The sequence below is a fragment of the Eleutherodactylus coqui genome, chromosome 5, assembly GCF_035609145.1.
Source record: "Eleutherodactylus coqui strain aEleCoq1 chromosome 5, aEleCoq1.hap1, whole genome shotgun sequence".
Lineage (NCBI taxonomy): Eukaryota > Metazoa > Chordata > Amphibia > Anura > Eleutherodactylidae > Eleutherodactylus > Eleutherodactylus coqui.
The window spans coordinates 247,304,047-247,328,295 of record NC_089841.1 but is presented as its reverse complement, the minus strand read 5'-3'; the positions used below and the strand labels follow the sequence as shown (position 1 = coordinate 247,328,295).

The 24,249-nt window shown below is 44.5% G+C and overlaps 1 protein-coding gene across 1 annotated transcript; it reads left to right on the top strand.

Annotated features, from left to right (window-relative positions):
* Positions 1–12,975: 12,975 nt before the first annotated feature.
* On the top strand, positions 12,976–18,826 carry SLC46A2 (solute carrier family 46 member 2). The gene is made up of 4 exons (XM_066602029.1): positions 12,976–14,503; positions 14,606–14,689; positions 17,780–17,936; positions 18,456–18,826. The coding sequence occupies exons 1-4, from the start codon at positions 13,459–13,461 to the stop codon at positions 18,502–18,504; spliced, it is 1,335 nt and encodes a 444-aa protein (XP_066458126.1). The 5' UTR covers positions 12,976–13,458; the 3' UTR covers positions 18,505–18,826.
* Positions 18,827–24,249: the final 5,423 nt, after the last annotated feature.

Here is a 24,249-nt window from a genome sequence, read left to right as displayed (position 1 = left end):
TGCTGATTTGGGGGCAGAATGTAGCGCAGCTTGCAGTACATCGTACGGCTTATTCTGCCCCGTGTGAACGGCCCCTTAAGAAACATTTCAGATTTGTTCATTATTAAAAACGTAGTTCCGCTTCTGCAACTAAAGGTTATTCTTCATATAATGAAGTTATAAAATTCTCCAATATACTTCCTGTATCAATTCCTAAGATCTCTGCTTGCTGTCATTCAGTCAGCGCTGGTCACGTTGTAAACACAATGGTGAAGGATAATTACAGTCCAGTTATAAGAGCTGTGACTTGTACATGACTAGTGCTGATTTATATCACCTGCGACTAAACCTAGAACGTTCCATTTATCCCATTAATGACTAAGCACTGTAAATTTACAGTGCTTCGTCCTGGGCTTTAATCACAGCCGGTAATGAAAATACAGCGTGGGATTAAAGCTACTACAATGTAGCAGGAGCAGATCAAGTCCTCGGCTGTCAGTTACAGCCAAGGACCCGGAGGAAAAGGCAGAAGTGTTTTTTTTAACTGCTTCTGCTTTCTCTCTTGCAGAGTACATAGCACTCAATGAGCACTGTGTAGTGAATGGAGAAAGCAGAAGTGTCATGTGACCGTCAGGTGTCCCCTGCCACAGCAAAGCTGCAGGGTCTTAGCAGACCCTTATCAGCTCTGCCAGTGACTATTGTGACTACAGGGGGATGTTTTCCCCTGTATTTGGGGCTACCCCAGATTGGAATAATTTAAAAAAAGACAATGTGAATGACACTCGAGAGATCTTACATGATGTGATGGGGGACACAGATGTAAAAAAAAATAGTCTAAAAAATAAGTAAAATAAAATACAGGATAAAATAAAAAAAATATATATAAAGAAGAAAACGACCCACCGCTGACGAAAACCTAAACAGTCATTATTTGTGCCCTGTAATTCGAGACTATACAAATTATATATCTAAACATCCCACACAAAATTAGGAACTTTAGTTCAAAAATACTAATTTTACCAATAAACTATACATTTAAAAAGTTTTGTTTTTTTTTATAGCTTTTTCCCCCGAACAACACAAAAAAATGAAAAAGATATACAAAGATAGCCCTGTTTGTCACAGAATAAAAAAAAACACAGAAAAATAATTTAGGTAAAATAACGTTGCAGAACCAGCACATAATAATAATAATCTTTATTTGTATAGCGCCAACTTATTCCACAGCACTTAGCACATGTGTAAAATCCCTAAAAAGTGTCTGGTGCTTTTAGACCGAAACATTCTGGTCCTTAAAGAGTTAAAGTGACCCTCCCCATATATGCAGAATGTGTGGTTAACATACCTGGTGCCCTCCTTTTCAGTGTTGCTACCATCCAGTTCTCAGCCCCATCTTCATGTTTCTTAAATGGCTGCTAGATTCTCAGACTACCCCATGTACAGTGTATTTCGGAGGTCTGAGACACTTCTGTATTCTTGAATGGACCAGTGATGATGACGTCAGCACTGTGCCCATCTTCCCCTGCAGATACCTTGCCCCAAAAACCGTAGGGAAAAGATAAAGTATATTGGGAAATTAAATAACTTTATAATATTAGTGGGGCCCATCTCTGAGCATTGGGAATCTTGAATATGAAGAAGCCAAGAGTCCAGTCTTACCAGTTCTACGAAATACTAAGAGAACAGTCGTGCCATAGAAAAGATTGGCCCCATAGCAAAGATAACAATAAGCCCCATTATGGTGGTAGGTGTTGCCATGCAGGCCAGTTGGGTATGTTATTTTGAGGATTGTTCCTACAGCTTCTTTCACACCACATTTTTCAGTACACAATGGCTTTCCATCTTGGGGTTTCATATGAATAGCCAAATTGAGTACCCTGAACGAAACCATAGACTTCCATGATTCAATCGGAGACCACATTAGTCTCCATTTGACCTTGTTTCTGTTTGCCTCCATCATTTTTAGAAGATATAAAAGCATAGTCTACTAGGACCACCAAGGCTTAGGCCCCACCTCACCGAGTGTCACATACCTCTATGGTATGCACACCCTCCTGGGAGAAGCACATAGGACATGACTTCGGGGTCTTGGTTTACTGTGCACTTGTAGTAACTGTTATCGTGTTTGACTTTTGATATTTGTATAAAGCAATCGTGATATCCCTTATTGTGCAGTGCTAATTGGGATGGATATAGCAAATTGTATTTGAAGACACAATACACATTTGGGGGCATGGATGAGCATATTAGATATGGTATTATGTGCTACCTTCTAAAATATGTCCGCTAGCTATAAAAAATCAGGAAAATTGTGGGAAATAAAATTCCCTTAGTAGACTATAGACTGCCTCCATTTTCATCCCATCTAGGTATTATGATGACTTCTGCTAACAGTTGAAGTTATTTGTCTTAACATGCTTTATTAACGAGACTCTGTTACCAATTGTAGCCCTATGAGCTAAGCTTATGAGATAAAAGTAGGTGATCCGCTCAGTCTGTGGATGTAAGTGTTATGCTTACCTTCCATGTCATTCCCCCGGTGTCGGCACTGGAAACCACCACTCAGTGCTTTGAGCGGCGCTGCTAAGTAGTCTACCCATTATAAAATAAGAACGGGTGGACTTCTTGTCAGCGCTGCTCAATGCACTGACTGGCGGCTTCCAGCGCTAAAACCGGGGGAAATTATGGAGGAGGTAATTATAACACATTCCCCCAGACTCAGCGGGTCACCAACTTTTATCCCATAGCCTTAATTCCTTTAAGGAATTAAATATAATATAAAATTCCAAGCTTATATTAACGTTTATCCTACGAGGATATTGCAGCTTGTTCCAATTTTCGAGCAACCCCCATTCAGGAGTTCAAAATTTGGTATGTAAGTCCATACCTGAGGAGAATGATTACCTGTTATTTCTTGTTCCTCAGATCTTGCTCCTTGGCTTCTTTTTTTTTTTTTAGCTCTATTAGGACAGAGTTGTGATCTATGAATGTAAAGTAGCTGCAGTGTAGTCTGGGACACGCCCTCTCTGATCATTGGTTTAGGCTGCCTCCTCCTCTCCAGCCTGAGCCAATCATTAGACAGGGTGCCTAGAGCTGAGCTAAAAGGCAACCAAGGATCAAGATACGAGGAAGAATAAATAGCGGGTAATCATTTCCCCAAAGCTACTGACTTTCATATCAATTTTGAGCTCCTGACTGGAGGGTTGCTTTAAACCAATCGGGCTGAGCTGTATCACCAGAAGACACACATGAGACAAGAGAAACAAAGTGAACCCATTTTTTTAATTCCGAACAGCCCCTTTAAATCCAGATGGCTAAAAACGGAAGGTTCATGCTATTTTATAGCGTAAAAGGGATTTTCATCCTGACACGATGCAGAATATATGACTGTATAGTAGGTGGGGTTGAGAGGCAGTTACACATATTGTTAGCACTTTGTAATCCAGTGTTTCCCAACCTTTTTTGGCTAACGGCACGTGGCGTCCAAAAAGTATCTCTCTACACCTGTACAAAAAAAAGTTAAAAATTCTCTCTCTCCTCGTCACTTATGCTAACTTCCCCCTGGTTGGGAAACATTGATCTAATGACTAGTGGATGGAAGTAGGCCCAAAGTGGAGTATCTATGGGCTGCTGTGAATTGAGCCCCTTGATTCATTCTGTGTAAGCATCTTGAATTCCCAAAAATCTCTATAGGCCTATTGTGGCTTCACATCTGCAACGGGGGTTCCGTTTTCTTGCTCCATTCGGGGAGCAGCAAAGGGGAATCCCCGTGGCCGAATGGCTTTGTCTTAGGACAGAAGCAAACACTGATGAACGGACCTCATTGACTATAACGGGTTCTGTTCGCTTTGCGCTCAGCTGCCCTGCATGTAGAGCTTTTTCTTCCGTTATTTTGCGCCACGATCTCTGACCCGATGTTCGAACACAGATGTGAAACCACGTGTAGTATGGCAAAAAGTCATTCCTTAGGAGCGTAAAGGAGAAAACACTTCCATCATGATGAATCCAATACTTAATAATTATAGTAAGATAATGGGCCCAATTTCAGGGAAGTTGTTTCCTTAAATTAACCCATATGACGTAACCGCAATGTTAGGATGAGCGTTTGCACTACATTCCCGCTTTATTAGGTTTTTAGCTAGTGGTCAGTAGAATTTGGACGTGTGTTAATTTTACTATCAAACGGTCAGTAGGAAAGGAACATGCAGGTGCCATGACTTCTTGAAGAGCATCGGCCGCCTGCACAGTGTGGAGGTGGCTGCCGCTTATTTGGAGACATGGTTCGGTGTTAATCGTATGCTGCCAATCAGTGACATCACTGACGTGTTTTAGTGACCGGTTAGGATTTGACTATTGTGCATATATACAATGTCCGCTTTTGCTGTGTGCAGGAGATATACACTTGAAATATTTTCACGTAATTCGGGATTTCCTGTCCGATTTTTCTGTATTTGCACAAAACACACATTGAGAGCACATTTAGCAATGACCCTATTTATCTTGTGTTATATACCCACATCGTTATTTACACTTTGTTATACCTGTCACTTAAACAATTGCGCTTGTAATACGCAGTGAATAGAATCAGTTTATTTCAATGGGTTAGTTCACTTAAGTGTATTTTTTCATGCGTGTATCATTTTGGTGCGTAATATGCACCATAGAAGCACATTGAAATATGTCATCTGTGTCAGTGGTTCCTTTTTCCTGATGCATTATGGGAGGAAATGGGAATCCCCTGGCCGAACAGGTCCATCTTATGACGGAACTGAACAGCACCGAACAGACCCCATTGACTATAATGGGGTCCGTTTTGATTGTGCTCCTGTTTGTAGGACTTTTCCTTCTGGCATTTTGTGCCAGATCTGCGATGGAACCTCCGAACAGATGTGAAAGCGGACTTAAATACATAAGCCCAGAGTATTTGCATTCCATTTACTTTATTTACCAGCAACGCACGTTCTTACTATGCTATATATGTTACACAATACATCAGCCTACTTCCGTTTCTCATACTTTGTTAGGGAGTTGATGCCCTCATGTGAACTGGCCATGGGCTGACATTTGTATCCACATCCCATACCCATTCAATTAGAATATAGTAGATGAGACGCCTAGTTGATGAAGACGGTTCGGTAGAGCATTACTACTGGCATTTGAATGGCTGATCCTGTATTGCGGTCCATTGGACTGGGACTTGTCCAAAGTAGCGTCAGTCCTTGTTGACTTTTGCTACTTATTAATAAAGTACAAATGGCCAATAACCCAAGCTACAGCATTAATCCGCAACTAACACTGACCGCCTACTGCACTGGTGAGCTAATGCACAGGAAAATATACTGTAACCCAGAGGAATCAAATGTGTGATACTTTATGGCTTACCATGATGAACCCTCTTATAAAGTCCTCTGCTTTAAGGCGGCCTATACATCTGCGTTGGGGGTTCAGTTTTCCTGCTCCGTTCAGGATCCCTTGGCCATATGGATTCATCTTATGATGGAACCGGACAGCACCGAATGGACCCCATTGACTATAATGGGGTCCTTTTAAGTTCCGCTCACCTGCCTTGCATTTTACCGCTATACTATTTCTTCTGTTGCGTTGTCCCGTCTTGGCACAGAACCACCAAGGTTCCAGTTCAGATGTGAAGGCTGAGAATCCACTCCAGAAACTCATTACATCGTGAAAATCCCAATATACTTCCTATGTTACAATGTGGACACATATCTTACACTGTGGATATATTATTATTTGAGACATAGGCGAATATAGAAGTGGATCACTACTGCGGAGTTAACCCTTACTGGCCTTGGCTTACATATTTTGGCTTATAGCATTAGAGAAAAAAAAAGCTGGCACATATTTTGAACCTTTTTTCTTTAGATTGTGAATGAGATCTATTCCAGAGCGATGCGCGGCGAGCTGCTGATACTGCTTGTATCTATTTTTTTTCTATAGCGTGATATAAAATGGACTGGTGGCTGTGTTTTAATGGCAGATAAATCAATCATATTGTATTTGGCTTTATGAATGTATGTTAACCACTTACACGTTACCCCGCTTTTGTTTATAGTGTTTGTGAAGCATATATAAGTATATAACTATTTTCTCATTAAAACTCAAACTGGAGCCGTGTTGTCTTACTGGATGTTTGCTGTGCATCACTTCTACAATGTCAGAAAGACCAAAGGAAGCAAAGAATGACTTTAAATCATATTTTAGATTCATGTATTTTAATGGAAAGTTGATAATATGGAACAACCTAAAGATTTTTTTCTTCGACTATAATATCAGATTGGGGGGGGGGGGGGGGGTAAGCCGCTTGGGACCTTGACAGAACAGTTGTTTGAAGAGGCTACAGCATCTTCACGAGCCGGCATTTGACATCATGTTCATCGGTCACATGGCTATTAAAGTGAATGGGATTGAGCTGCTATACCAGGCACAGCCACTATACAATGTACGGTGCTGTGTCTGGTATACAAAGAGGCGGCCACCTGAGCTCCATGACCACTTTAAACAGCTGATCGCTGTAGGTGCTGAGCGGCGGACTCCCACTGATCAGATATTGATGACCTATCCTGAGGATATTTCTTGGTAGTCCAATGTCTCATATCCTTTACTTTCATTATTTAGTGTGAAAGCCTTTTCCTATTAGTATATGACTTTGTAATACAGAACCTGTAGAAATCTGTGGCCTATTCGGGATACCTGAAAAAATCATTTTCCATTTCATGCCTCATTATGGAGGTATACTCCTCTAGACGCATGTCTACAGAAGCACCTGGAGTACTTAAAGGGGTTGTCCAGGGTTAGAAAAACATGGCTACTTTCTTTCGAACACAGCGCCACCCTTCTCCATGGCATAGTGTCTGGTATTGCAACTCAGTGTCATTGAAGTGACTGAGAGCTTAGCTGTAATACCAGACACAACGCATGGACAATGGTGGTGCTGTGTTTGGAAGAAAGCGGCCAGATTTTTCTAACCCTGGACAACCCCTTTAAGGCTTTTCCATTTAAATGAGGTGTATATATATTGACAACTGATTCTGAAAGTTAGATACTGAATTGTCCATGTTAAGCTGGGTTCATGTTTGCTCTTTGTTTGGCTCCATCATAGGAGGCAAACAGTAAAAAAACCTGAAGTGACGAGCCCGAACAATTCTTGAGGAAAACCTCTTTCTGCCAGGCAGATATTTGAGAATGGAAGGGAGGTTCTCCTTCCAGCAGCACAATGACCTAAACATACCGCTAAAGCTACACTGGAGGGGTCTACCGGGAAGCATTTAAATGTCTTGGAATGGCCTCAGCCACGCTCGATAAGCCAATCATAGCCATTCAGTGATGCCATTCACTGAGTGGCTGTGATTGGCTCATTGAGCGCCGGCTGTGATTGGCTGCTGGCGTTCGATTAGCCAATCACAGCGCTCGCTTTGCTAGAGGCAGGGTATTCAAAGCCCCATCACCAGAAAGAAGCTAAGATGGCAGACGGGGAGAACACTGCCGCAGCGCCGCCGGAGACTATGCCGCGGACCAGGCGAGTATTGATTTTTTTTTTTTAATGCAGGTTAGCTAGGTATTATTTTCAGGGGAGGCCTTATATTTCAAGCCTCCCCTGATAACCGGGGTAGGTTTTATTATCGGCATAGGTCCTATTTTCGGGGAAACGTGGTAGGTAGGGAGGACTAGGAGTTAGGGATAGGAGAGGCGGCCTGGACCTCCCCACCTTCAGGGGTACCTCCAGGTAAGGGACACTTAGCCCTTCTCTGTTCAGGGTTATGTCCTTTCTTGTACCGAGTCCTGGCTTTTGCGCAGTCTCTGCCTTGGAGTCAGCTGTCCATCCTGCCGGGTGGTTTCACTCACTTTTTTTGGGGGGGGGGGGGGGGGAGGGTGGACAATTTTTATCTGCATTTCATACTGCATTTCTCCTCCTGATGGCGCCCATATCCGCCTTCACTTCAAAGGGATCAGATGCTAAGCACTGGCCTCCATAGGCAGAGGCTGCCTTCCAGGCTCTTAAGGGAGGCATTTTGATCGGCCTCTGTGCTACATCAACCAGAGGAGGAAAGACCATTCTTCCTTGAGGTTGATTGATGCGTCCTCATCTGGGGCAGGGGCAGTCTTATTTCAGAAAACCACATCTGGTAGAAAGAGAACCTGCGTTTTTTTTTTTTCTTTCAAAATCATTCCCCCCCCCCCCCCCCCCCCCCCCTCCCCCGCAGAACATCATTACTTCATCGGAGATTGATATCTGTAGGCCATCAAAATGGCCTTGGAGTTCTGGGTGGTATTTGTTAGAAGGAGCCTCTCATCCTATAATTTACACGGATCACAAAAATTTGACATACATTCAGACCACTCAATGGCTCAACCCTTGGCAGGCTTGATGGCCCTTGGTTTTTTTCATTCTTTGATTTCCTTTTGTATTTCCGACCCGCTCTTCGGAATATCAAAGTGGACCCGCTATCTAAAGCCTTCAACTGCAACGACATAGAAGAGACCCCTCCCCCTAGTACATCATCGACCCTGCTCGATCGATAACCATAGCACTGGTCTGCTTAAGAGATGTGCCACCAGGAAGAACCTTTGTATTCGATAAGCCAATCATAGTCATTCACTGATGTCATTCACTAAGTGGCTGTGACTGGCTGCTGGCGCTCGATTAGCCAATCACAGCGCTCGCTTTGCTGGAGGCAGGGTATTCAAAGCCCCATGACCAGAAAGAAGCTGAGATGGCAGACAGGGAGAACACTGCCGCAGCGCCGCTGGAGACTATCGAAATGCCGCGGACCAGGCAAGTATTTTTTTTTTTTTTTTTTAATGCAGGTTACCTAGGTATTATTTTCAGGGGAGGCCTTATATTTCAAGCCTCCCCTGAAAACCGGGGTCGGTCTTATTATCGGCATAGGTCCTATTTTAGGGGAAACGCGGTAGGTAGGGAGGACTAGGAATTAGGGATAGGAGAGGCAGCCTGGACCTCCCCACCTTCAGGGGTACCTCCAGGTAAGGGACACTTAGCCCTTCTCTGTTCAGGGTCATGTCTGTTCTTGTACCGAGTCCCGGCTTTTGCGCAGTCTCCGCCTTGGTGTATGCTGTCCATCCTACCGGGTGGTTTCACTCGGCAGGATGACACAGTGGATCCATAACCGCGTTGTTACAGTGCACCAAGTCATGTATCCTGCTGATTCCCACCACGCAGGACTGCCAGAGTTGTTTCAGGAACTTACTGTACAGTGATGGAGACGGGGATAGATTCTGCCTTTTTTTCAACTCGCGAGTGCACGGCTCAACGGTATTACGGCTGCCATGGCGGCATTGCAGCTCTCTACCAGCTCGGCTGCTGCTGCGCTGTTTCCATTAACGAGTGCCGCTATAGGTCTTGGACCTCGGTTGGCATCTCCACCTCGCTATGAGGGAGACTCTGGACTTTGCCGACGTTCTGTGAATCAGTGCACTTTATATTTCGAGCTTCTGCCACACCTCTTCATGTCTGGTTGTGCTAAGGTCACATTTATCATGTCACATCTTTCAGGTCAGGCACTAGCATGGATCAACCCCCTTTGGGAGCGGAATGTCGCATTAGTTGACAATCTTGGTCTCCTTATTGAGACTTTTTACCAGGTTTTTTATGAGCCAGGACGCTCATCCTTGACTCCATGTGCACTGCTACGACTCTGTCAAAATGATCTGACAGTGGATCAGTACGCCAACCACTTTCCCACTCTGGCCTCAGAATTAGGGTGGAATATTGAAGCTCTGGTGGCCGCATTCTATGAGGGGCTTACCTGACGTATCAAAGACGAATTGGCAGGACGGAAGGTTCCAGCCACATTGAATGCCCTGATCTCATTAACTACTAAGATAGACTTCAGGTTTCAGGAGAAGTCCAGGGAGATTAGACAGGAGAGAAGGCTCTTCCGGATGAACCCTGGAGTCCGGAGACCACTATCCCTCCCACAGACCGGAAGACTCCTCCACCTGAGGTCCGTCGGAGAGGCATCCCTGTGTGAGGATATCTCTCCCCAGTAGAATCTGCCGGTAACCTTGATTCTGTCTGGTGTCTTAGATCCTGTGACGGCCTTTCTAGAGCTTTGTTGACCAATATCAGATTTCCATTCGCCGTCTCAGGAGTCCTCTGGTGGTCAATACGGTTGATGGTAGTACCCTGTTTGAGGCTATCCAGTGGACTACAGAGCCCTTAGAACTAAGGCTTTGTGCTCTCCATTCCAAAATAATCTCTTTCTTGGTACTTCCTGGGGCTACTAGCCCGCTGCGCCTGCGTTCACCCTAGCTCCAGGATCATAATCCTTCCCTTAATTGGAGGACAGGCGAGGTGCTCAAATGGGGGAGGGAACTGTCATCCCTTGCGCATTGCTCACCTACCCTTAAATCCCCAGGGCATTCCGGAGATGTATAAAGACTTTGCAGACATGTTAGACAAGAGAGAGGTTGAATGTCTACTCCGCATTGTTCATATAATTGCCCTATCGAGCTTATGCAAGGGACCGTACCACCTCGGGGCAAAGTTGATTTTTTTGCCTTGTCTCTTCCAGAGACTCGGGCCATGGCCGAGTATGTTGGGTTTAACCTAGAGAAAGACTTTATTCATAAATCTTCTTCCCCGGTATGGGCGGGCTTCTACTTACATAGACTAACGATGTCTTAATGCTATCACGGTGAATTATTTGATAGTTTACGGGAAGTCCGGGTCTCTACCAAGCTCGAACTACGTGGCGCCCATAACCTTATACGCATCCATGAAGGCGATGAGTGAAAGATGGCCTTTAATACCCACGACAGGCAGTATGAATACCTGGTAATGCCATTCGGTTTAGTCAATGCTCCCGCCATATTTCAGGATTTCGTCAATGATATTTTTTGGAACCTTCTTCATCTATGTGTGGTTATGTACCTGGATGACATTCTAATTATTTTTCCCCCAGATATTCTCACTCACCAAAAAAAGGTCTGTATGGTTCTCTGACGTCTGAGAGAGAACCGTCTCTTCGCCAAGTTCGAGAAGTGTCTTTTTGAACGAGACTCCCTTCCCTTCCTTTTTTACATAGTCACCAAGTAAGATTTAGAGATGGATCCAGAAAATGTGTCCGCGGATAGAATTGGCTTCATCCTTCTGGACTCTGAGCTGCACAGCGATTTTTTTTGGGGGGGGGGTGGCAGGGTTTGACAATTTGTATCTGCATTTCATACCGCATTTCTCCTCCCTGATGGCGCCCATATCCGCCTTCACTTCAAAGGGAGCAGATGTTAAGCACTGGCCTCCAGAGGCACAGGCTGCCTTCCAGGCTTTTAAGGAGGCATTTTCGTCGGCCTCTGTGCTACATCAACCAGAGGAGGAAAGACCATTCTTCCTTGAGGTTGATGCGTCCTCATCTGGGGCAGGGGCAGTCTTACTTCAGAAAACCACATCTGGTAGAAAGAGAACCTGTGTTTTTTTTTTCCTCTCAAAATCATTTTTCCCCCCCAGTACATCATCGACCCTGCACGATCGATAACCGTAGCACTGGTCTGCTTAGGAGATGTGCCACCAGGAAGAACCTTTGTACCCGAGGCTAAAAGGAGGGTGTTCTGGGGCCATGGGTCCAGGTTAGCTGGACACTCCAGACTACGGAAGACCAACTAACTCATTCACCGGCAAAACCGGTGGCTGTCCATATCCGAGATTTTGTGTATGTCTGTACCTCTTGTGCTCAGACCAAAACAATGAAGGTGAGGCCCGTGGGTCATCTTTGTCCATTACCAATACCTGAGGCCCCAAGGCAACATATTGCCATGGATTTCATCACTGATCTAGCATCCTCCAACTAGTGTACCGTCAGATGGGTAGTGGTGGACCGCTTCTCCAAAATGACTCACTTTATGCCTTTGCCTGGTCTGCCTACCGCTGATCAATTGGCTGAGAGTTTTATTGAACACATTTTTAGTCTTCATTGCCTTCCATATTATTTCAGACAGAGGAGTACAATTTACCTCCAAATTCTGGAGATCTCAGGTTCATGGGTATATCACTGGACTTCTCCTCATCCTATCACCCGCAAGCCAACGGAGAGATGTTTTTGTAAGAAAAAGCTGCGCTAATGGTCAATTTGCGGGTAAAAGTTGTGATTTTCTCACGGCAATATCGCAATTGCCAGTGTAAAAGAGTCCTCGCAGTACTTTTTGCATGCGGATTTGCGCACCCAAAAAAAACATGCAATGATGTTCCTAGCCATTAAAATGGCCAGTTAGTGTGATGAGACCAATATGTGAGCAAATACTTAGGGTTGGATTCACACAAGCGTACTTTCGTGCACACAAACAATTTGTGTTTGCAATACGCAGAGAATAGAACCCATTGATTTCAATGGGTTTTTTCACATGTGCACGTTTGCATGCGCATTTTGTTCAGGCAAAAAAAAAAAAAGTATGGTCTCTTTTAGAGATGAGCGAACGTACTCGGATAAGCACTACTCGTCCGAGTAATGTGCCTTATCCGAGTATCGCTGTACTCGTCTTGAAAGATTCGGGGAGCGCCGCGGAGCGGGGAGCTGCAGGGGAGAGCCGGGAGGAACGGAGGGGAGATCTTTCTCTCCCTCTCTCCCGCCCGCTCTCCCCTGCTCCCCGCCGCAACTCACCTGTCAGCTGCGGCGCTACCAGAATCTTTCAAGACGAGTACAGCGATACTCGGATAAGGCACATTACTCGGACGAGTAGTGCTTATCCGAGTACGTTCGCTCATCTCTAGTCTCTTTTCCTTCACATTTGCCTAATTGGCTTTTTCATTGGCTAAGATCATTGTTGCGTGTTTTTATTGCGTACACAAAAACCGCACTTCCACACGCAAATACACAATGCTCATCCTGCAAAAACGCAACGCAAATGCACTCGTAAATACACATACAGTCATGTGAATCCAATATTAGGGTAGTTTCAGAAATGTTTGGTTTTTTTTGCTACATTTTTCTCCGACTTTTTGCATTTTTTTGTATTTGTGTATTTTTTCATCTCTTTAGGCTTCTCTATAGAAAACAAACTCCAGAAGACAGCAAACAAAAAAAATTATGTGAACAAAACAAATGTAGGCGTAATCATAAAATACTGTGTAACGTTAGTCTTATACTGCTATATTGTAGAACAGCTTCCTCAGTTCCTCTTTTTGCCATTCCTGTATTGTAAAGCAAACAAAGCTTGGTTCCGCCTACAGCACAGTAGTTCAGATATGAGGAAGTGCCTGCTGCTGGCTTCGCACTGTTCTGCTCAGACAGGTGCTTTCGATATTCCAGTAACCTGAAAAAAATCAGCTGTTTTTGCTCGGTGACTGAGTTTAGAACATGTAACACTACAATGTATCCTACGAGGCTGATAAATGCACCTTGGCACCGATTCAAGATTTGGATTTTTGGACATTTCCCACACTAATCATCCAGGAAATCACTTAATTCAAAGACAATTCTTGCTCATTTTCTCCAAGACCGTTCGACAATGACGCAGGTGAGGACCTGGATTGAACCAGTGGTTGCTGCAGCTCAGGTGGCCAGCTCCTTCTATGACACAGCTCTGCTCTTTGTGGTAAAGAATTACTATAACCGATCGATTGCATCTCTAAATACCTCCGATAGCGACATATTACAGAAGTCCATATCAAACTTCTACATCATCCACAACTTCATTTTGGGATTAGCGCCTTTGCTCTCTGCCTATATTTTGGCTAAAATTGGTGACCGGCAGAGAAGGAAGGTCACTATATGTGTGCCGCTATTTGGGTACTTGCTATCACGGAGTCTTTTGTTGCCAGTCATCCTTTTGGACTGGCCTATTGAAGTGATGTTTGGATCTGCTGCTTTGAATGGTCTAACGGGATGGTTCACCACCTACTGGGCTGGTGTTATGGCCTTGGCTTCTGAAGGTTCTTCTGAACAAGCCCGATCTTTGAAGTTTATCCGCCTTGAGTTGGTGTATGGAATAGCTGGTTTTCTTGGTAGTTTGTCTTCTGGACATATTTTTGTGAGAGTGAAAATTACAAGTCACCAAGGTACAATCCTAGTAATACTCAGCCTGTTGCTGTATGTCTTCTGTATAGTCTATACTATTTTTCTATTAAAAGTGCCTCAGCATGGAGACTCAGTACTTCAAGATCACAGACATGCATCTTCTGCAGAACCTACTGAAAGTTCAAAACTTTTGGGTGAAAGAGGTGAAGACACACCAGCGAGCTCTACGTCTGGGACACCATTACGAGGCTTTATTACTCTTCTTTTCGCTAGTGCGATATTGTATAATATTGCTGTTGACGGATGTGTGGATGTACTTTCTTTATTTTTGCTGAACAAACCACTTAACTTCAGCCCGGAATACATTGGTTATGCTAATGCTGCTGGCTTTACGGTATTTATCACCAGCTTTTTAGCGGTCTTCATTTTATCCAGGTGGTTTGGGGATGTCACTCTGATCTGTATTGGCGTAGTATCCTTCTCTGCTGGAATATTCATCATGGCATTTGTACGCTGGGCGTTCTTATATTTTATAGGTAAGTAATAATGTAGTAGCAGTTAACCCTCCTTTGGGGCACTTTAATTATCATATGGAGGGATTGGATGAACTGTAACCTCTTTTTTTTATTGTTTTGCAGCTCGTGGAGTAATGATGTTTGCTCTGGTACCAATGCCAATTATAAGGTCTGTCTTATCCAAAAACATAAGAGGTTCATCTTATGGTAAGTGGAAACCTAATAAGGCTTCTAGAAAACAAAAAAAATGTAACTTAAATGCACAAAACAAGACAAATTTAAACCTTAGGGCCCTTTAAACAGGCCGATAAATCGTTTAGTGAGCTTAATGAGCCGTTGGTCATTTGCCTATATTTGCTGTGGTATGCATGCTGCTCCGCCAGAGCTCAGTCTGTCCGGGTTCCTGTCTGTCTCTTCATTTATTCATTCTGAGCTCTGTTTGTCTGGATATAGTTTGTCTGTCATTTTGGTTCGTGTATGCTATGCTGCGTTTCATCAGTTTGTTTGTCCATCAATCTGTCTGTTAGTTTGTCTATTCACTTACTCGCTAGTTCGGTTGTTTGTATCTCTTATTCACCTGTCCAACTGGTAGCCAGACTCCTGGTCCATGTTTGTTTGTCCTACCCGTCCGTAGGTGGTGGGTGGATGCCTAAGTCTTGTCCTGTTCTTTCCTTTTTCACCCATTGGTAGGTGGCGCTTAGGGCCTTGTGGATGCCTGATTCCCTTTTGCTTGTAGGTGTGTGGACACCTGAATCCATGTCTCGTTTTGTGTGTGCGGTGTGGCAGTGTTCCCTGTCTGACTTGTCTTTGTGTCTGGTTATCCTTTATTGTCAACCAGGGATAGACTACATCCAGTAGCTAAGATATGTGGGGCCGTCCTTATCAGAACGATCGCCCTGCTTTCATGCAGGAGCCCACCAATGTCCCTGTTCATTTAAGGAAAGTATTCACAGGTTTATAGTTGTCCTGTCCGTGTCTGTCTGGTTTTGTCTGTCTTTGTTCTGTTTAGTTAGTTTTAGTCCTGTCTAATTATGCCCATGCAGTGCTTTATGGTTTTCCCATGCACATATGTGACAGGTGTACGGAAAGGGCTTGTTCAAACCAATGAACCCATTTTACAAAGTAGAGAATGATCATAATTAAAGTATCCCTATTCAGAGATGTCTAGAGAGATATCTACTGGGTGTAATTAAACAAAACATGGTAATAATACTATCCAAGATATGTGGAAATGATCCGTATAAGATAAAAATCAAACCACAAACAAAAGATATTGCTGTAGCTGTTGTTGAGAGGTCTATGGAGAATGTGGAAGTGACAAGCAGTGCAGGTACTGCTTCAAGACCGTTAGACATGGCCCAGTCAACAGTGCTGAAAATCCTGCTTCTGGTGGTGAGACTTGTAACTACTTTTGTAACACTTCCACATGTTCTGGATAACATAATTACCAAGTTTCATTTGATTATCCCAGTAGAGGTCTTTGCAGACATATGGATTCTCTAATTATGGTCACCCTGTATAATACATAAGTAGTACCCTGCTCTAGGACCTCACCATCCATGAGGTGGCATGATCATCTTGCTTCAGGCAACACTCTACCAGGAATGCAGGGTGCATCTATTCAGCCTCCATTCCTGCGCTCCTTCACATGTAAATCCCTTCAAGAATTTGGTGCATATTGCTGCTTTTTCTCATGAACTGCAGCGAAAAGTCTGTATGCAATGAATCATAAGTCACAAGTATGTGCATGAACTACAGAAGGACCTGCACAGATATGACTACTCAGTCACAAGGAGAGGAGCTACAAAATACTACAGAAGAGGAGATCATGTCGGCTGTGCTGGGGTTTATGTTTATTTTGGGGTCTAGTCTGGGGACTGTATTTATTTTGGGATTTGGGGGGGGGGGGGGGTTATGTTGTCTTTGGGCTCAGAGGCATGTAATTTGAATTTATTTTAGTGTTAAAGGGGTTGTCCCGAGGCAGCAAGTGGGTCTATACACTTCTGTATGGCCATAATAATGAACTTTGTAATATACATTGTGCATTAATTATGAGCCATACAGAAGTTATAAAAAGTTTTTTACTTACCTGCTCCGTTGCTAGCGTCCTCGTCTCCATGGTGCCGACTAATTTTTGGCCTCCGATGGCCAAATTAGCCGCGCTTGCGCAGTCCGGGTCTTCAGCAGTCTTCTATGGAGCCGCTCGTGCCAGAGAGCGGCTCCGTGTAGCTCCGCCCCGTCACGTGCCGATTCCAGCCAATCAGGAGGCTGGAATCGGCAGTGGACCGCACAGAAGAGCTGCGGTCCACGAAGACAGAGGATCCCGGCGGCCATCTTCAGCAGGTGAGTATGAAGACGCCGGACCGCCGGGATTCAGGTAAGCGCTGTGCGGGTGGTTTTTTTAACCCCTGCATCGGGGTTGTCTCGCGCCGAACGGGGGGGGGGTTTAAAAAAAAAAAAACCCGTTTCGGCGCGGGACATCTCCTTTAAAGGGCAAATAGTGTTAAAGAACTTGCATGCTGAACCATGGTGGTAGTGGTGGTGATGCCTCTTCAATGAATGTGGCTGAGTGGTTAGCACTGTTGCCTTGCAGTGTTGTGGCCGAAATTTCATCAAGGACAACATCTGCATGGACTTTGAAAAACTCCATATAGATTGTTCTCTTGGTCAGATTTGAACCTAGAACTCTAGCACTGCAAGGCCTGCAGTCACTGAGCCACCACACTTGTCCTTTCTTCTATAGGAAAGAAGAAGAAGGAGAATAAACACAAATAGAACATAAAAATTTCATACAGATGTTGTTTTTGGACAGATTTGAACCTATAACTCTAGCACCGTAAGCAGAGGTGTATCTTGAAGCTCCCGGGCCCCACTGCAAAACTTGTAACAGGGCCCCCAACTATAATGCTTTACTCATAGTACTGGACTCCCTATATGGAGAAGAGAGGCCTTATGGGCCCCCTAAGGCTCCTGGGCCCGGGTGCTACTGCATCCCCTGCATCCTCTATAGTTACGCCCCTGACCGTAAGGCAGCAGTGCTAACCGCTGAGCCACATTCATTGAACAACCACCACCTCTAGAGGCCGGATTATTTTTATTTTCATTGACTTTAATGGGAATCGGGATTGAGTCATCTTCATTCCTGATTATTTTTGAAAAAGTGGTCCAATCTCTCTCGACCCAATTATTCTAATAATCGCTCATTAGTGTGTATTATACCAAAAATTGATTTACTTTCCTTTTTTCAGTCTTTATGATAGGTAAATACTGCATTTTTATTCGTGTTCTTCATTTCAGGCAAGGTATTTGTTGCTCTCCAGCTATCATTAGCCATTTCAGGAGTGCTGACATCAGTTGTATTCAATAAGATTTACCAAGCGACTCTGGAAACATTCAATGGAACCTGCTTTATTCTATCCGGGATAATAGCAGTTCTCAGCCTCATTCCTATCAGGTACGTAATGTATGGATGAAACACTCTTATCTTCAGAAGAATTGGTCTGATATGCCCCCTGATATACTATATGACATATTACCTTTGGTGATGATATAAAAGTAATATTCAAGATTAGAGGAAACGGTTTATATCTTTTCCTTAGACAGCGCCACACATTTTGTTTTTTTTTGTTTTTTTTTAAACCTATTGAAATCAATGGTGAAAAAAATGGAAACCTTTAATTCAGTTGGATTTGTGTTTCTCTGGTCCAAAAACAGAACAGAGGAACAAAAATCACTAACGGTAATGTGAACAAGCCCTAAGGTTGATAAGTAAAAAGGCGCTATAGCAACGCCTTCCGTTTTTGTTTTCACCCCTTTTCTGATGCGGTCCAGTAAGGGAAAGCTATGTTTCATTGTGAACCAGTTTCCTGTTTAGAGCTGTATGAGATGGAATGCTCCTTCTTCATACTGATGTAATGTTGTAAAATATCTCCACTGTTACATGGATGTAATTATAGCTTCCTCTTTGTTTTAGTGTTTCTGCATATAAGTACTCAGCGCTCCTTGCCATCCGGACCGAGTGACAGAAGACATCGAAGTCTATAAATAATATACATGTTTACCATTGTTACACTATACATTGTATTATGTGTTATATTATGTGATGTATTACACTTGTACACAAAAATGGAAGTAACATATTTTTATGCCAGTCTAATAAATTGCAATGACGAGATAAAAGAATATGGTTGCAGTCAGGGGCGTAGCTAAAGGCTCATGGGCTTGGGTACAAAAGCTTATCTTGGGCCACCCAACTTCTCTTAACTCCTTAACACCGAGGCGTAACTTGAAGCTTCTGGGCCCCAATGTAAAACCTGTAACAAGGCTCCCAAATATAATGCTTTATTCATAGTACTAAGCTCCCTATATGGAGAAGAGAGGCCTTATGGGCCGCTTAAGGCTCCTGGGCCCGGGTGCAACCGCATCCCCTATAGTTACGCTAGTGGTTGCAGCTGGATGTTTGCACGTCTCATAGCGCTGACTGGGTTATTTGAGGTAAATGTTTTATCTTAAACGAACAATTAATTTTCAAAAATATCATGTCAGAAGGGATCAGAAGGTCACTGCTGACGGGGAAAAGTGTTGCATGACTTTTCAAGAAACAGTAACATAAACATTCCTGATTTATCAAAACCAGCATATTACCTGCCATAAACATTATTTACCACTTTTGTCAATGTCCCCATAATAATGTCATTTATAGTATGTTGAATATGTTGTACACTTAGCAAAAAAAGATCAGTCTCAAAATATATTATAGTAATAGACACGGTATATATGCAATAATCACAACAGTAATACATATACAGTCTCTAGTACCCAGGCATCAAAGCTCTAGTTCCCTGTTGTACCGCCTCTAGCTTGGATACAAAGTGTCATACGGGCAGGCATGGAGGCTCTAGTACCCTGTTGTACTGCCTCTAGCTTGGATACAAGAAATGATACGGGCGGGCATGAAGGCTCTAGTACCCTGTTGTACCGCCTCTAGCTTGGATACAAGAAGTGATACAGGCGGGCATGGAGGCTCTACTACCCTGTTGTACCACCTCTAGCTTAGATACAAGATGTGATACAGGTGGGCATAGAGGCTCTAGTACCCTGCTGGGCTGCCTCTAGCTTGGATACAAGTTGTGATATGGGCAGGCATGGAGGCTCTAGTACCCTGTTGTACCGCCACTAGCTGGGATGCAAGATGTGATACAGGCGGGCATGGAGGCTCTAGTACCCTGTTGTACCGCCACTAGCTGGGATGCAAGATGTGATATGGGGGCATGGAGATTCTTGTACCCTGTTGTACCGCCTCTAGCTTGGATACAAAATGTGATACAGGTAGACATGAAGGCTCTAGTCTAGTACAATGTTGGTGTTGGGCCGCCTCTAGCTTGGATATAAGATGTGATAAGGGTGGCCATGGAGGCTCTAGTACCATGTTGTACAGCCTCTAGCTTGGATACAAGAAGTGATACAGGCGGGCATGGAGGCTCTAGTACCATGTTGTACCACCTCTAGCTTGGATACAAGAAGTGATACGGGTCCAGTTTTGTTGCTCATGACATTACTCTAAATGGAGGCAATAGTGGGTGGGTGTCAAAGGCGGTACACGTAATGGGCGCCGTGAGACCAGATATTACAAGGGTTTAACGATAGTACCACCTGTCTCTGCATGGTAAACAACGAAACAGTTAGCACTGCTTGTGCTTGTCGGACAAACAGACAATCCTCTCTACTGGTGGTCTGTCAAGGGTGTCTCGAGCCCACTCATCTTGAGTGCCCTCATGCATCTACTGGCCTCAGCTTCTCACACCCCAATAATGCGTCCCCTTCAGACTCTGGTAACGCGGTGAAATCTCTTCTCTGCGTCGTAGAGGCGTCTAGTGGTCAACCAGCTCTACACAAGCAAAAGAAGAGGTCACTACTGCGTTACCCGCGGCCGGATTATCTTCGTGGATAACGCAGTGACATATCACCCGTGGGCACTATTTTTATGTAACACATTAACCATTTCAGCACAACCCCAAACATGTGGTATCGCCGCGCCCGTAACGACCGGTACAAGAGTTTTAGCAGACTAATAATCCGGCGTATAAAAAAAGAGAAAAAAAGAAGAGGCAAAGTGCTTAATGTAATAATTTTACCTCCTAAACAGCACAATAACAGCAAGCAAGAAGCCTTATGTACCCAAAATGATACAAATATAACCTACAGCTCATGATGCCAAAAACAAGCCCTCACAGAGCTCCGTCCATGGAAAAATAACAAGCGTACGCCACTTTCCATGCGACGCTTCAAAAATAAGTATCATTTTAAAAACAAAAGGGGTTTTGGCCTGCAGAAGATGAAAAAACATACCAAACGTACAGAGTTTTTTGTATAGTTATGCAGCCCATTAATGTGACCAAATTTCTGTACCCGGTGCTATGTGGCGTTGCATAATGCCCTCTACAGTTTGTTCATTTTATCGAAGGACACGAACATTCATATTTCTTGAGTACCATCATCCCCACTTCAACAGCAGTCCGAAAATCCAGCGCCCAACTATAGATTTCCCGTAATTTTGGCGAGCTAATGGCACATAATTACCTAGAAGCGAACGCGCTCTGTTGTATCTTCGTCAACCTCTCATTAAGCTCTTATCACTTTGAACAATTCGCCGCAGAGGGCAGTAGACCAGCTTGCTTGGCAAAATTCGTAGCAGCTTCTTCACTGGAAGTTACAAGGCAAAATTCGTACATATTGGGATGCGAAGCCATGATTCTACCAGTAGTAAATGTCTGATGCAGCATGGTCTTCCAATAATCCAAGCCAGCAAGGACCGCTCCGCCCATCAACTGATAACACTTCTATTAGGAAGGTTGGTGACCTATTGTTCTCACTGGTTAATTCAATTGATAAGTCCCTAAATAAAGGACCACCCATGGCAGTTTGGAGCCCCATTGTTCAAATTGATAAGGGCGTAATGAGAGGGCGTTCGCTTCTACGTAATTCTGTGCCATTAGCTCGCCAAAATTACGGAAAATGTGTAGTTGGGTGCTGAATTTTTGGACTGTTGTTAAAGCAGGGATGATGGCACTCAAGAAATACGAATGTACCACGTCCTTCGATGAAATGAACAAACTGTAGAGGGCATTATGCATTGCCATATAGCACCAGGTACGGAAATGGGGTCAGATTAATGGGCTGCATACCGAAATGAACCAAATTGGGCGGGATTAATAATAATAAATAATAATAATCTTTATTTGTATAGCGCCAACTTATTCCGCAGCGCTTTCAGGCATGGATAAATGCAAAACAATACAACAATTGCAACAATTACAATGTGAGGTACATTGGGTTAGACGCAAATGGGTTGGGGGTGGTTCAGGAGGTGCAGGGGTTCGGGAACATAGGCAATAGGAAATTTCATGTACAGATCATTTATTAGAAGGCAAATAGGGTGGGGCACCATAGGGAGGGCAAGGGACTAGGTCAGGAGATTTGGTATGCTTCCCTGAAGAGGTGTGTTTTTAAGGCACGTCTGAAATTTCGTGCATCAGGAATTGTCCGGATGCCCTGGGGTAGTGCGTTCCAGAGGATGGGTGCTGCTCTGGTGAAGTCCTGTAGGCGAGCATGTGAGGTTCGTATTACAGGGGTGTTTAGTCTGAGTGTGTTAGCCGATCGCAGTGAGCGGGCTGGGTGGTGTACTGACAGTAGGGAGGCGATGTATGGTGGCGCAGCGCCATGCAGAGCTTTGTGAGTGAGGTAGACGAGTTTAAATTTAGTTCTGCAGTGGATGGGCAGCCGATGCAGTGACTGGCATAATGCAGAGGCGTCTGAATAACGACTGGATAGAAAAATGAGTCTAGCTGCTGCATTTAGTATGGATTGGAGTGGAGCGAGTGTAGTGCGGGGGAGGCCATTGAGTAGCGAGTTGCAGTAGTCAAGCCGGGAGTGGATGAGGGCAACCACGAGCGTCTTTAGCGTGTCCGTGGTTAGGAACAGACGTATTTTAGCAATATTTCTGAGGTGCATGTGGCATGTTTGGGCCAGAGATTGGATATGGGGGGTAAAGGAAAGGTCTGAGTCCAGTGTGACACCAAGGCATCGGGCATGCCGTCTGGGGGTTATGATGGTGCCAGACACTGGAATGGAGATGTTGAGGGGAGGTCGGTTAGAAGGTGGAAAGACAAGGAGGTCAGTTTTAGAGAGGTTTAGTTTTAGAAAAAGGGAGGACATAGTGTTAGAGACAGCAGACAGACAGTCGGTGATATTTTGGAGGAATGGTCCAGAGATCTCACTAGAGGAGGTGTATAGTTGGGTTCATCAGCATAGAGATGGTATTGGAAGCCAAATTTGTGGATGGTTTGTCCAATTGGGGCAGTATAGATAGAGAAGAGAAGGGGACCAAGGACCGAGCCCTGGGGTACCCCAACAGCGAGAGGAAGTGGAGCAGAGATAGAACCAGCAAAGGAAACACTGAAAGAGCGGTCAGAGAGGTAGGAAGAGAACCAGGAGAGAGCAGTATCCTTTAGACCAATAGAGTGGAGCATAGTGAGAAGGAGATTATGGTAGACAGTGTCAAATGCAGCAGACAGGTCAAGGAGGATTAGTAGGGAGTAATCACCTCTCGACTTTGCAGTCAGGTCATTTGTTACTTTTGTAAGGGCAGTTTCGGTCGAGTGTAGAGAGCGGAAACCAGACTGGAAGGGGTCGAGGAGCGAGTTGTCAGAGAGAAAGCGAGTAAGGCGGGAGTAGACCAGGCGTTCCAGTAATTTGGAGATGAAGGGGATGTTTGAGACGGGTCGGTAGTTGGCAGCATCAGTTGGGTCCAGGGTTGGTTTTTTAAGCAGAGGGGATATAATGGAGTGTTTGAATGAGGAGGGAAAAGTGCCAGAGGTTAGGGAGAGGTTGCAGATTGTAGTGAGGTGAGTAATGAGAGCTGGGGAAAGGGACCGGAGGAGGTGAGAGGGGAGAGGGTCGCTAGCGCAGGTGGTGGGGTGGGTAGCGGAAAAGAGCCTGGAGACTTCTTCCTCTGTTGTTGGTTCTAACGTAGATAGTGAGTAGGTGCTGGGTGCAGTGCTGATGAAACTGGGATCGGGGCTAACCATGCAGCTTTCAGAGATTTCTTTTCGAATGTTGTCGAAATAGGCAGCTAGTTCTCCAGCAGTCAGGTCTGTCGCAGGGGCCTGTTCTTTGGGGCTGAGGAGGGAGTGAAAGGTCTCAAAGAGTTGCTTCGGGTTGTGGGATAGTGAGGAGACAAGGGAGGTGAAATAAACTTGTTTGGCATGGTGAAGGGCTAGGTTATAAGTTTTAAGCATGAATTTGAAGTGGAGGAAGTCTGCCGGCAGCTTTGACTTTCTCCACAGCCGCTCGGTGCACCTAGAGCACTGCTGGATGAAGCACGTTTGGGACGTGAGCCAGGGTTGCCATGGTCTGCATTTGAAGGCTCGCGTCACAGGCGATGCCGCTTCATCCAGAGCACGGCTGAGGGTGGTGTGGTAGTATTCGGCTGCCAGGTTAGGGCAGGGGAGGCGAGAGATAGGCGATAGAGAGGACTGAATAGTTTTTTCGGCAAACTGTTTAGTGCGGACAGACTGGAGGTTCCTAGAGGTGCGATAGATAGGAGGGTCAGAAGAGATGCTAGGGTGCCTGCTGCAGAAAGAGAGAATGTTGTGATCTGAGAGTGGAAGTAGGGAGTTAGTAAAGTGAGAAGCAGAGCAGAGACAGAGGAAAACTAAATCGAGAGCGTTACCATCTCTATGAGTGGGGGAGTCAGAGATTAGTGATAA